Source organism: Physeter macrocephalus, chromosome 7 (assembly GCF_002837175.3).
Source record: "Physeter macrocephalus isolate SW-GA chromosome 7, ASM283717v5, whole genome shotgun sequence".
NCBI lineage: Eukaryota > Metazoa > Chordata > Mammalia > Artiodactyla > Physeteridae > Physeter > Physeter macrocephalus.
In genome coordinates, this window is record NC_041220.1 from 114289390 (window position 1) to 114303316 (window position 13927).

General features: G+C 40.7%; 1 protein-coding gene across 1 annotated transcript in view; it reads right to left on the minus strand.

Annotated features, from left to right (window-relative positions):
- COL25A1 (collagen type XXV alpha 1 chain) overlaps positions 1–12733 on the minus strand; it is a 476840-nt gene extending 464107 nt beyond the window's left edge. The window contains exons 1-2 of the mRNA XM_055086170.1: positions 12437–12733; positions 11295–11364 (exon numbers count right to left, since the gene is read on the minus strand). Of these exons, the coding sequence (XP_054942145.1) occupies positions 11295–11364; positions 12437–12733 (367 nt within the window). The remainder of the gene's footprint in view (positions 1–11294; positions 11365–12436) is intronic.
- Positions 12734–13927: the final 1194 nt, after the last annotated feature.

Consider the following 13927-nt stretch of genomic DNA (forward strand, 5'->3'; position numbering starts at 1 on the left):
CGGAGGGGCCCCATGCACAGCAGCGGGGACCCAGCGCAGCCAAAAATAAAAATAAATAGATTTAAAAAAAAAAAAAAAAAGGGCTTCTCTGGTGGCACAGTGGTTAAGAATCTGCCTGCCAATGCAGGGTACACGGGTTCAAGCCCTGGTCTGGGAAGATCCCACATGCTGTGGAGCAACTAAGCCCGTGCGCCACAACTACTGAGCCTGCACTCTACAGTCCGCGAGCCACAACTGCTGAGCCCACGTGCCACAACTACTGAAGCCCACGTGCCTAGAGCCCGTGCTCCGCAACAAGAGAAGCCACCGCAATGAGAAGCCTGCGCACCGCGAGGAAGAGTAGCCCCCACTCACCGCAACTAGAGAAAGCCCGCGCGCAGCAACGAAGACGCAACATAGCCAAAAATAAATAAATAATTTTTTTAAAAAACACAAAACCTCAGACCTCTCAATTCAAGGATACTTTTGGCCATAAAAATAAGTTACCTTTCTTTTTAACATTCCAAAAATGGTAACATAAAGTTTTTCACCAACACATAGCATCCCTCATACAGAATTTGATTGCAGAACCAAAGTAATATTCAGGAGAGTATCAGAAGTAGCTGAAATCTAAAGCATTAAATAACTATGCACGGAAGGAAACTACATAGAAGAACATAAAGGCCCTGGTTTCTTTACGGATGTATTTTCTCAATACTAGAGCTTTTCTTTTATTAAAAACTTCCAGATGCATAACATGTAGAGTAGTACTAAGCCACGCTGTCAAGCTTGCTGCTTAAACTCCTGGGAAGTTGTCAGTATATCCGTAAGGTTTTGACAGTAAATTTAGGGAATACAGTTTGTCTGGTTAGACCTCTTTTTTGCAGCTCACAATAGCTTTGGCTGGTATACTTGGTCTTTCCAGCCATTAGTACTTGGTCAGTCTACCTTTGCTGCTTTACTAATAACTGTCTTCTCTCAAAAGGCAAAGTAACTTAAAAAAGAAGTCATTTTTCTCTTCCAGAATTCCTGGAAGTCCATAGTTTAAGGCTGTGGGACTTCCCTGGTGGCGCAGTGGTTAAGAATCCGCCTGCCAATGCAGGGGACACAGGTTCGAACCCTGGTCCAGGAAGATTCCACGTAACGCGAAGCAACTAAGCCCGTGAGCCAAAACTACTGAGCCTGCGCTCTAGATTCCGTGAGCCACAACTACTGAAGCCCGCGAGCCACAACTACTGAAGCCCACGCCTAGAGCCGGTGCTCTGCAACAAGAGAAGCCACCGCAATAAGAAGCCCACGAACCGCAACGAAGAGTAGCCCCTGCTCACCTCAACTAGAGAACGCCTGCGAGCAACAACGAAGACCCAACGCAGCCAAAAATTAATTAATTAATTAATTTTTTTTTAAAGACTGTGTATTAAGGAGAATATAAACTGCTCACCAAAACTCAATAACTTGTACAGTTGTCATTCTACTATCTGCCCAATAAGACAATCAAGGTGTTGCACTTGACCAAACTACTGTCCACAGCTAGCTATGCATACAGTAAACAGCATTGCTGATGACACTGGACGTTCACCTCAATGGGAGGAAGAGTTTTGCCTTTCAAACTTCTTTTTGCAGTACTTGTTACAGAATGGTTGTACCCAGATTTACACTTTCTTTCTGAAATATACTACGTATATCCTTTCAGTACTGGCTAAAATGTTGTTAATTCCTGAAGATTTTTCCTATTATTATTTAAACACAGATGCACAATTCATATATTCACATTGTACTGTCAATTTAAATTTTAATACATAAACATCATCAGTTTAACACAAATAAGAATCAAATCAATAAGAAAGTCTCAAAGATCTTAGAAGTATCTTTAATAACAACTTTCTCACAATATAAATTTTCTATAAATAATATAATTGGGGGATAGTTACTTTATGTACACTACTTTGCAAACCAAGTATTCACTATTAGTTGAAAAAAATCAACTGCTTTAAATAAATATATAGAAGAGGCAATGGATTGCGGTAACTTGGTGAGAAAGCCCCATATTAATATCCAAAATTAAAGAATAAGCAAAAATACAAAGGAAGAAATGTGAAAAACACACACACACACAAAAACTGTCACAAAAAACAAGAACAATGTTATGACTTGAAAGCTGAAAAAGATAAGTGACTTTAAGACAAGGGATGAGGTGAGATGCTGATTTCCTGATGCACAGTACCACGCTCAATTACGCAATGCACTTTTCCAGCTTTCCAGCGCTACCTCTATTATTACATCTCCTTTGCTATACTACTAAAACCCATTAAAGAACGGTATTATATTAACAGTCATTTCTGGATTCTATTCATTTTAATAAGTAATTTTGCTTCCATCATTCCTTGTAATGTTTCTAGTTACAGAATTTTGGAGATGAGTTATGTGTTGACAAACATATGGTATCCCTAGACAGAGGAGCTGGGATCACAGTAGAGATTGGACTTCCAGTAATTTTCTAACAGTATCCAACGGATTCCTAAGGTTCTTTGGAGATCCTCAGGGGCCATCAGGAAGGGAGTGGGGCAGGCAACGGAAAGAAAAATCATCTAGGGTTTTGGCCTCTGTCCCCTCTGACCTCCAAGGTCAATCATTGTGTGTGTAGCTGACATTGTATCCAATTTCATATACTGGATTTCCTCCTAAGATCTTTTCTAAAGGTTCAGCCTCCTTGAGAAATGCTGGAAAACACTTGAACCACTTGAACTCTAAGGTTTTTATTAGTTTCAATATGTTCTGGCTCACAAAGACCTCAGGGAAAATGTTTAAAAGGCATGGGGATAAGGATATTAGTGTATGTAAAGAGATAAACCACAATAAAAGTTCTCAACCAAATCAAGTTGACAGATCTTCATTATGATCATTAAGAATTTTTATAGCTAACTTTCTGTAGAGAACTCTACAATAAGCCCTAGAGATACACAGATACAAACCAGAACCCCAGCCATGGAGCTCATAAATGAGATTGGTAGAAATGGAATCACAACCCACTCCCTCAGGAAGTGGAAGGCAATTACTCTGTGAGACCACTTAGCAGCTAGCATCAGGGTCTGCCCACAGGGACACCTGGTCCTTGACACACTTAACTCACTTGACCCCCAACCAGGTTAATAATCATCCTCAGAAAGGAAGCTATTTAAGGTGCCTGTGTTCATTCGAACTTCGTGTGCTCTGACCTTGAGCCCTAATTTTTTTAGTAGAAAAAAGATTTTTAGTATGCCAAAGTTCACTGGCAAAGCCCTAGAATTTGACAGCAATTCTAGCATGACTTTAAAGTCAAATGGTTGATTTTTATGCATGGTTCATGGAAATATTTTATCTTATGATCATATCATGTACATTTTTTAAATGCCAGCTGGATTTTGGATCCCCTGGGACACAAATTGGAGTTTCACAATTCCTAGAAGGGTAATACAAACAACTTACCTTTAATAACTGTCAGAATTGACCTAAGATACAGGGATATTGGGATAGAACTGTGCCCATTTTCCAGGCACATTGAATTCTAGCATCTCAAGGATCAAAAGTAATACTACCATTCTGGCCCTGTAATGGACTGGATGGAGAGACTCATGAGATTTCTCCCTCCAATTAGCTTCTACGAGAGCAAAAGAGGGTGCTGGGGACAGAGCTATAATGGAGAATTGCTCCAACTCTCTAACCATTGTCCAGATTTACATTATAACAGGAACTCTAAAGTACCAAGCTTGATAAATATGATGGTAAAGAGATATGATTCCAAGAGATTACAGGATAAGGGTGGCTTTTTCCTCCCCGTTTTCACTCTCCGTTACATGTGAACTCTTTGATTAAAAAAAAAGGAAAGTAGGTTTTACCTTTGACACGACCAGGCCTACCTCTAGTTAGACATATTCTGACTCTTAATATTACCATAATGCACAAGCCAGCGCTGCCTACAGTTCATCCAATTTACTCAGCCACTTAGCCTAAACATGAAAACTGTATTTAAATATGTGCTGACTACATGTAAAATATAAGAATAAAAACTTTGTGTACATAATTCAGAAGCCTAGAGCTCCTAAAATCTAAATTATGAATATACAAATAAACAGACAGTTTTTGGCATTCCTGGCAAATCAGACTAAGGAACACAGTAGGAGAAAAATAAAGAACACATCCCAACTATCATATTATGTGGTGACTGAAGGTGAAATGGAGACTCCAGATGAAATGACGTCAAAATCATGATAGCGATTCCAAATGATTCTTGATTCTGAGAAATTACAAAATATAAGCACAAAATCTCCAACTGGTAAATTCAATTACATTTAGTTCATTTATTCTAGCTATTGGAATACAAGCCTCAAGTTCATATATGTGAATTTATCTACTAAACAACTGAACTTTTTGACTAATACAAATGTGAAATTTACTAGGTTATTTTAAATATCTTAAAGCTGATAGGACAGTCTAGTCTTCAAATATAGATGGAAGAAATTACTTGCTCCTTCCATTAAACTTTTCCATAGCAAACAGAAGTCTGCTGGGAATGTAAGTGAGAAGGAGCTGACAGAACAGAGGAAGTCCCACTATTCAGCTCAGTTCTTCCTCCTTGTGGTCACGAAAGGAAGGTGCCTGCCATCTGGTGGCATTTCTTCAAGGAATCCTATCATTTAAAGGGCACAGAATACTCCGGTGAAGGAATATATGATACCAATGAAAAGTGCTCGATTTTAATTTGTAAGTGGTTTCCACTTACTTCTGCTTCCCACTCTTCTGCATCTCTTCCTTTTTAAAAGTTGACCATAAAACATTTTTTAATTTGCAAGGTTGCTAAACACATCCCAAATGAAACAGTAACTATGCATGTCTAAGAATTCAGTATGCAGGTGTGCCACAGTCATTTTTAACACAAATTCTAAAAAAATAAGTGTTAAATATCATGCTGCATTAAACCACTGTGTGGAACTTCACCTATATTGGCCAACAGGGAGGGAGGGGATGCCTCTGTGTTTAGCGGTCCACATACTGGGCTATTGCCTGCAGCCCAGACTGACACATACATTGTTTTCCCATTCTCAGCTTCCAACAAACCACCAGGTAGCATCTATAATGTGGAAGGATGGAATAAAAACACTTTTTTATAATAGGTTTTGGATGGTTTCCACTCAGGATAACATAGATTGATGTCATTTTGATGAGTGTCTAGTGAGGTTCCCCCCGCAGCAGACAATGCCTCCCTGAACTGTAAAACGGTCCTGATTCTGACACGTTTCCCCTCCAGCTCTCCATTCACCTAATCTTGTCGATGAGAGGATGCCCTCCTCCTTCATTCCTAGACCTAATCTTGACATTCAAATACTGTTTTTTAAAACACCATGTAGTTGACTTTACATAGTTACAAACCAATCAGAAGCACTGCAGGTTATTAAGATCCTGAGAGGCTATTTGTACCTACACGTTCTTCAACTGAGCTAGAAAGAACTAACACTTATGCAGAATGCATATCCTTCTCTTAAATAATTCCCGGCTCATGGAAAAACAGAATTACTAACGTAAGAAAGAGAAAAGAATATTTGAAGGATTTGCTTCTTAATGACTTTTTAGACAAGAAAAACAGAGGAGAAGCTAAGAAACAAGACCACTGCTTCAAGAGGCAATTTGTCCTCGGTCCTTTAGGTGACCGAGGCATTTTGCCAGCTGTCACTACTGACCAACTAAAAATGTTACACCCAAACTGCTGTACTCATTAGGACTGAAACCATTTAACATGAAGACTTTAAGGCACTCAGATGTCACATTGTATTGTTTGGCCTTCGGGAGAGGTGGGGAATGCCTGCTATTTATGGCATTTTAACATTTATGGCATTTTAATTTGCTTTCTTTCTACAAACAGTTTCTGACTATTCTTTACCTTACATAATTGAAAATCTATACATTATTAGGTCCTTACTTGATGCACTCTTTCCATTCATTTTGTAGCCGGTTAAGAAAAATGTACAGCATAAGTGAAAAACCATGTTAGTAGGAAATTCAGTTTTATATGATAAAGTAGATTTATGTTAGCAAGGTAATTTAAAGGTCTTCTCATATGATGGGAAAGGGTGCACAACCTTAAAGCTACAGTTAACCTTTATTTCCTCCCCAAATTGAGAAGATGCCACAAAAGCAGTCACCAGAGGCTGTATCACTCATATTTGTGAATCGGAGGTACTTCTACTTGCCTACATTTAATCTTACTTTGTAACCAACCATTTTCATAGACTTGGAGGATGTGGAAGAACCTCGGAAATTATGGAATATATCTTTTTTATTTCTAGCTAAACTCTCTGAGTAGATGACTAGACATGTTACATTATTTCATCATTATCTGTGAACATAGAGGAGCCAGATCCAGTGGAACTGTTCACTACCACCAGGCAGGAAGTTTCAACTCTTATTCAGCCCAAATCTCACTGCTTTCAGGAGAAATGTAGAAAAACAGATCACCATGCTATCTACCACAACCTTTTATATATTAAAGCCACTTTCTGTTTCAGTTGGATATCAGTGTAAACCAGCTATCAGTGCACCTTCATCTGGCCATAAATTCTTGGAAAGCCAAAAGCCAGGTGAGGCTTTGCAAACCAGCTTTTTATCCATTGCTAGAGCACTTATGTGTAATCAGAAGCCAGATTTTCTCATATTATGATTTTCTCCTACTGTGAATTTCTCTTTCCCACCCCACCCCCAAAGAAAAGAAAAAAAAAAAATCCATAGTATTAACAGTATGGAAGAAATTTTGGTCATGTGCTCCAAAGCACACTGTACTTTTTCTTGGTTGTACTTGTCATGCCTGTAAATTCATGTCATTTTAAAATGCCTATCATCCTCATAGAAGTGTAAGCGCCATGAGGGCAGATACCAAGTCTGCCTTGTTCATCAGCATTTTTCCTGTATCTATATATTTAGCACACACAGTCACTTCATACCTGGAGAACTGACAAATGCCCTTCAAAATCACTCTAGTCCAACACTCCTATTTGGAAGATATGAAAACAGAGTCTGTAAAAGTCATTCTTGGAAGTGATTTCCCCAAGATTGTACAACATGTTAATGGCAAAGCCAGGGTTAGAACTCTGGATTCTTTTTTTTTTTTTTTTTTTTTTGCTATATTTTTATCAAAATTTTATTTGGTATGAGAGAAAATCAATATACCTCATTCAAAAACAAGATTTAAGAATAGCCTAAATATACTCTTTGGCACTCCCCCAAATTTCTCTCATTTGTCAGACATAATACCTTCAGAATGTTTTGTTGAACTAATTTACAGATCTATATTCCATGACACTAAAGCAACCCCTTGATCAGGAAACGTTCTTTATCTGAATATAGCAGGGTCTATCATTAAAGCAGTCCTACTGGCAGATCCTGATAGCTCCTCCAGAAATGCTGTCATGGAAGAAAGCCCATTATCGGTCATCAAAACTAGGACACTGGATTCTTTATTGGCCACTCACGCTCTCTGTCTGTTATGCCACAGAGGTTCTTTCATATAATACACTGGGCAGGCAGCACAACTAATGAGTAAGGTACAGAAACCTTTGTGATCTAAACATCTTCTGGTTGGCTGCCTGGTTCCCAGTGTTCTTTATCAGTTGGAACTTAAAACCTTCCCATAAATATGCCTGATTTGTACATACTTTATGTAGGACTCTAAGAACAGAGCCCCAAATGGAACTGTACAGCCACAGGAAAGAGCCGATTTATTCTCTCCTATGAAGGTCAAGTTTTACAGAGGCCAAGCCACAGATGACAACTGAATTTCCATGGTTCAGCTACTGTTAAATCAAATATTCTGCTAAACAGAACTCTAATTTGTATGGTTTTAAATTTTGTATTTCAAGGTTTCTTTAAAGCAAATATTCAAGAAATAGAGCTTCTCCTGAGCACATGAAAAAAGTAAATGTGAATTTTGGAGAATGATGAAGTGACCTAAAATTGGACTGTGCTGATGGTTGCCCAGCCCCATAATTTTTGTTACTCTTTAAGTCATACACTTAAATATTATAAAATATATTTCAATAAAGCTGTTAAAAAATAAGTGTGAAAATGAATCAGATAAAGTACTTCTTTTGGTAAACATGTGATACAAAGACTGTAACTACATTCTTTATCCCCATACTCTTTTAAGCCCAGGTTCTATCTACTTCAATCATGGCTTACCTCAAGGTCAAAAGTTTTTCCTATAATTTTGGTAAAAATAATGTAGTAGACTAATACAATATCTTCACTGATATAGCACCAAGAGATACTGACTCATTTGATGATCTGCATGAATGATCTACAGATATATTTGTTTAATTAAGCATATAGTGTTCTAGCCCAAAAGCTGCCATTAACTAGCCACGAGATTTTGAGCAAGTTACACATCTTCAGGTCTCAGTTTTCCCACCTATATCATGTGTCCCCACGGACACATTAGAGTCAAGTAACACACAATATATTAAAAAGAATAATAACTGCTATCATCTAATGAACGGCCAATAATACACCAGACTTCAGGTAAATTATCAACCTATGAGGAAGGTAGTATTAGTCACTGTTTTGCAGATGGAAACTGGTACATAGAAAGGTTCATTAGTTTGACCACGATCACACAGTTACTTAGCAGCAGACCCAGGATTCCAATCCAGAACTGTCCAGCTCCAAAACCTATACTCATTCTCAATTCCTCACTAGACTTTGGGTTTTGATTCTGTCAGATGTGGGCATGAATCCTGACCTTGTCTTTACTATGTTAAGTTAGTCACCTTCTCTGGGTCCAGCTTCTCCATCTGCAAAATGAGATTACTAATACTTAACTCTCGGGGTTGTTGTGAAGATTAAATGAGAGAATGCTTCCCCTACAATGAAAAACCATTCGGTAACAGTCTTTCTCATGCCTCTCCCACAGAAGTTCCTTCTTGTGCTTAAAAAAAAAAAAAAAAAAAAAAGCTTTCAATTCTATGATTTCTTGTAGCCTACCTGGATAAACCTCACTGGGACTGAATTCTATCAAAAGTGAACATAAACAACACAGCATTAGTCCTTTGCTATCAGTCCTTGGCTCTGTGACGGAGACTGTCAACAAGGGTGTCAACTTCAAGGGGTGGGCATCTGTCCACAGGAACTGAGCTGAGGTCACAGACCTGTCTCACTCTGCCCTATGAACAGATGTCTGGGTGACAACTCTTAGTCACTGTAAACGAAGGTAAAAGCCAAACCAGGTGGGAAGTACTGTATCTACTTTCTAATCCTCTTGGCCAGCCCATTCATTCCCTAAAACAATACCTCACTGACCATAATTCAAAATAGCTGGTTTTCCCCGGGATACTATTTTCAACATAATGCCTTTACTTTGATGATGTCTAATTCCACAAGCAGAAGCGAGTGTTTCTGTAACAGTGATTTGCCAGCAAGAAACCTGTTTAATTCTGTGTATTGGAATATGCACCTTCCAAAGTTTACCTCTCAAGTAACCTTGTGAAAACTGGTGTAATGTGGAGCTCTAGTGGTGGCAAGAAAGTAAAGCAGCCATTAGGGAGAGCCAACAAAACGCCAAGGAAATCACCATTTATTATTTATTTATTTGTTATCATGGTGAAATCACCATTTATTGTTAAATTAATGTTAAGAAGAAAAAATGGCTCAAAATGGTCTTCCAAGATAATATAAGGTGAACTCTGAATGTAATGGCTTTCTTCCAGATTACAAATTAGACCTCAACAACCAGCTTACATCAAACATCATGAAGCAGTTAAAACACCCCCAAAAAAACCTCAGTGCTGTGGTTGTCACTTTTCTACTTTTTACCAACTTCACTAAGAATCCTATTAATTAAATACTAGTTATTTTTCACACAGCTAGCAAGAGTACTGTATACAGAAAACACTGGATTCTGAGTGGTATGATCAGTGAAGTCCTGTACCAACTGTCTGGGGAATTTAAATAATCCCTACAGGCCGATGAGGTTGTTATGAGTTAATTCCTGCACTAGAAAAGTGCCTTCTTTGAATTTCTGACTTCTGAGGTCTTTCCCAACTTAAAACAACTAAGAATGAAACCTACAATGTAAAACATTAACTCTTCGTTTTCCTGTTACCTAATGTATATGTCTTCTCAATTGAAAGGGCTTCAGTTTTTAAAAATACAGCTCCATTATGGTCAACAATATAGCAGAACATAAATAGTAAAAATTTTATGCTGTTCAGTCAGGAGTTGACATTTGACATTTCTAAACATTGTGCCTGGTTTAGCTGCATCAAAACAAATTAGCATGAGGCAAAAAAACCTCAGAATGTGAAAATTCAGGAACTAGCCTTTCCATACAGTGTAAGTATCTAAGTATCATGTTCCTAAACATGAAAAACAATGTAAGAGACTCACTTTTCTATATATGATGATAAAAGAAACTAAAATGTTCATAAATACATTAACAACATTTATCTGAAACAAAAATCTCAAGACTCATGGAAGTTTTTCATGACTTCTCTCAGTTGAATCCACTAGATATTTTCCAATGGACATATTCCAAGGGCTTCTAAAGTTTAGTCTACAGATGACTGACTACCAAGCCTCAGAGGTCTGTGAAGGAAGATTTAATGATTACCCAGGGGGTTTTATTCATCGATGTCTCTCTTCTTCTAATGTCTCCTTCTACTAATATGCTGTCATTAAATTAATATAGTTCCCTAAAGCCACACTGAAAAATGGTAAAAATATAAGATCCTTTTCTGAGAAGTCATTGAGACTGCAATAGTTTGTAATGAAAAGCTCAAGATAAAGAACTAATTTCCTTTCAGACCTCATTCCTATAGGATAGGCGAGAGAACCTTTCTGAAAGAAAATAAAAGCAGGCAAGGTCTACTAACATAATCGTATGTCAAAGGGAACAAACAGAAACCTGTACTAATGCAACACGAGCCACTAAGGAATTCAAATCTAACGTGTTCTGCAGTCCTTTTCACCATAGATATCAAAATTGAATAAAACTGAAGAATAATTTTCCATCTTTGAATCTAAGAACTTTGTCTTTGGACATCATCTTGCCTGTATTTTCTTTGGTGATTATCTCTATCTTCTTTGCTTTCCCTTAACAGACCTTGGCATGCTGCTTAAAATAATATTTGGGGCTTTATTTGCCATCCTTTTACCCAGACATGTTGATTTTATTAAAGTAAGTTGGGTCTGCATTCTTTCTTTACTATTACTACAGGTAGACTTGACAGACACAGGACCTTTGTTTTAAAATGCTCTGCTATGAAGGAAACCTTGTGAAATAAGTTCCATTTTACCTGCTGGGCAGTTACACTCTGAAGGTGCTTCTCTTGCAATTCTTATTTTAGCCATATGTTCATAGGATTTCTGTAGGAAAAGAAGAGGTATTAACAATCATCAGTAGTATTGTAGAAAAATGGATTCTTTAGGAACTCTGGCCATATGCCTGATTTACCAGCCTGCATAACTAACGTTTACATATGTACTTGGACTTTAGTCAAAAGGTAACAGTAGCCAAGTCCTAAAAAAAGAAAATGACCATTCACAGGGTATCAAGACTGTTGGACTTGTGTAACATCTTTCTCCATTCTTCAACTACCATCACCCTCTCTCTCAGCTCAGGCATATTCAGTCAATGCAAAAAACCAGCATTAACATGTTGCAGTTCTAGGTAAGCTAGGGGTTTTAAAACAACCAGTATTTTACACATAAAGGTCAGCTGCTTATCATGTTATCACTACTGCCAAACAGCCTCTCCGCTGGAAGAGCAAGTTCCAGAAAACCCCCTAAGTGTAGTTAAAGCACCCCTGGTTTTGATAAACATAACACAGGTTCCTTTCAACTCTCAGCTCCAATGGCTCTGCATTCACAAACACCCATGGCACTGCATCCTTTACAAAAAAAATAAGCTACTATTTCTTTTTCTTTTTAAACATTTAATATGAAAACATTCAATGTGTGAAATAATTGATCTAAAATCATATGTAGAATTATTTCACTTTTAAGAGTGATTCCCTTTTGTATATTAATAACACCCATGGCCCTAACCTTCTTATACCGTAAAAAGGATATAACATGTTATCTCTGCAAGGAATATTGTCCACAACATTGGAAAAGATCCACATGCAACTCCAGAAACTAAAAAGAGCTGAAATGCCACCCTGCCATTCTGGCCACCCTTCCCCCTTTTAGACCTCCATGTATGTTTAGCATGCAAACATTAAGAAGAGTAAGGGAAGATGATAGAGACAGAGAGGGTGATATCAAAGTGTGTGCATATACAAATATATGCTACAGTGAGCAGAGATGGTGGCCTAGCATATATGTGTACACACAGCCATATCACGTCTGCATACAGTAAGGCAGAGGCTGGTCATGTACACAGAATCACGCCTGTGCAAGATGTTATCCACGTGCAAAACACCCCAGCCTTTCACACCTGAGCCAGAAGTCGCTCCACTTTCTCTTGCACCATTGCTTTGAGCTGATCCAGACAATCAGGCAGCAGACGGATGGAAGGGTCTCCTTTGGCGGATTCGAGGGCGGCGATCCTCGCCTGGAGGTCGTTGGTTTTCACCCCCAGGTACAGACAAGACATCACGGCCACTACTGACAGGAGGGCGGCCAGGGCGGCGCACGGGGACACGGTCCGGGCACAACGCTGCCCGGCTGGGCTCCGGTCCTCGGAGCCCGGCTCCCGCCCCCCTCCTTTCCCTGCTTGCTTCTTCACCAGCATCGTGGCGGGGTCGGCTGTCTCGGTTTCGCCTCCCACCCTCTACCACCTCCAATAACCGTAAAAGAAAGAAAAAGGACGTTTCCTCCAAAGTTCAGTCCCGGTGGCTACACAACTAGTTGGCGGAGTCGGAGCCGGGGCGCGGCGATGGATCAGCGCCGAGACCCGCAGACGTGGACCATCCACCGCTTTCTTCTCCCCTCCCAGCTGCGAGTGAAAAGCACCCTCAGTCCGGGGACTGGTGGCAATAAGCTAAACTCCGGAATGAAACCCACCCGGGTGTCCCTCCTGGCCCCTCAAAGGACGGGGACCTCCTCTGAGGAGAGCGGCCGCGCGGGGTCCAAGGGACAGCGGCCAAGGCGCTGCGAGGGGCCGCCGCTCGCCCTCGCCGCAGAGCACCGGACCTGTTGCGCCTCTGTTAGTTTGCCTTATTTCTACCTATTCGGTGTCTTTCCTCACGCCGACCTGTTTCCCACCTGGATTCAGTTCCAGGTGAAAGGGCTGAGAGAGACCACGAGAGTGCAGTGCAAAAGGGGTGGCCAAGGGGGAGAGGAGAGAGGAAAACGAAATCCCCAAGGAGAAAATGCGAGTCGCGAGGCCGAAGTCGCGCCCGCCCGAAGTATCTCCGCAGCCTCGCGTTTGCGAGCCTTAAATACCCTTCGGGATGCTCGTGTGTGAGTGTGTGTGTGAGCGTGTAAGCGCGCGCGCGCTCCGACAGCGGTGTCCCTCCCCCGATCCCCTCCCGGCGCGGGGCCTCCAGCCGGCGGCTCCTACTGCAGTGCGCCCCCCTTCCCAAGCCCGGGCAGAAGCCCGCCTCATTAGCATAATGTATTCACCTTCGCCCAGCCCGCGGGCGGGGCCGGGGAGAACCCCCGAGGGGCGGGCGGGGAGCTCGGTTGGGAGCTGAGCCCCCATACTATATGCAAATAGCTGGAGCTGCCACGGCGATTGGAGAGGAGCTTGGCGACCCCTCCCCCCCTCTACGGAGTTACTTCAGCGTCCCCTAAGGCCACTTCTCCCGCCTGGGCCGGGGGCCGAAGAGAGGTCTGCTGCGGGCGGAGGCGGCAACTCTGGCTTTTTCTGACTCGGCTCCGCGCCCCTTCTTTATCCCGGTTAAATATGGAGAAATGGCCTCCAGGAGGGAAGAGGGGAAGCCGAAAGCTCTAGCGCTCTAGGGCTTCCCTGTAAATCAGCAGC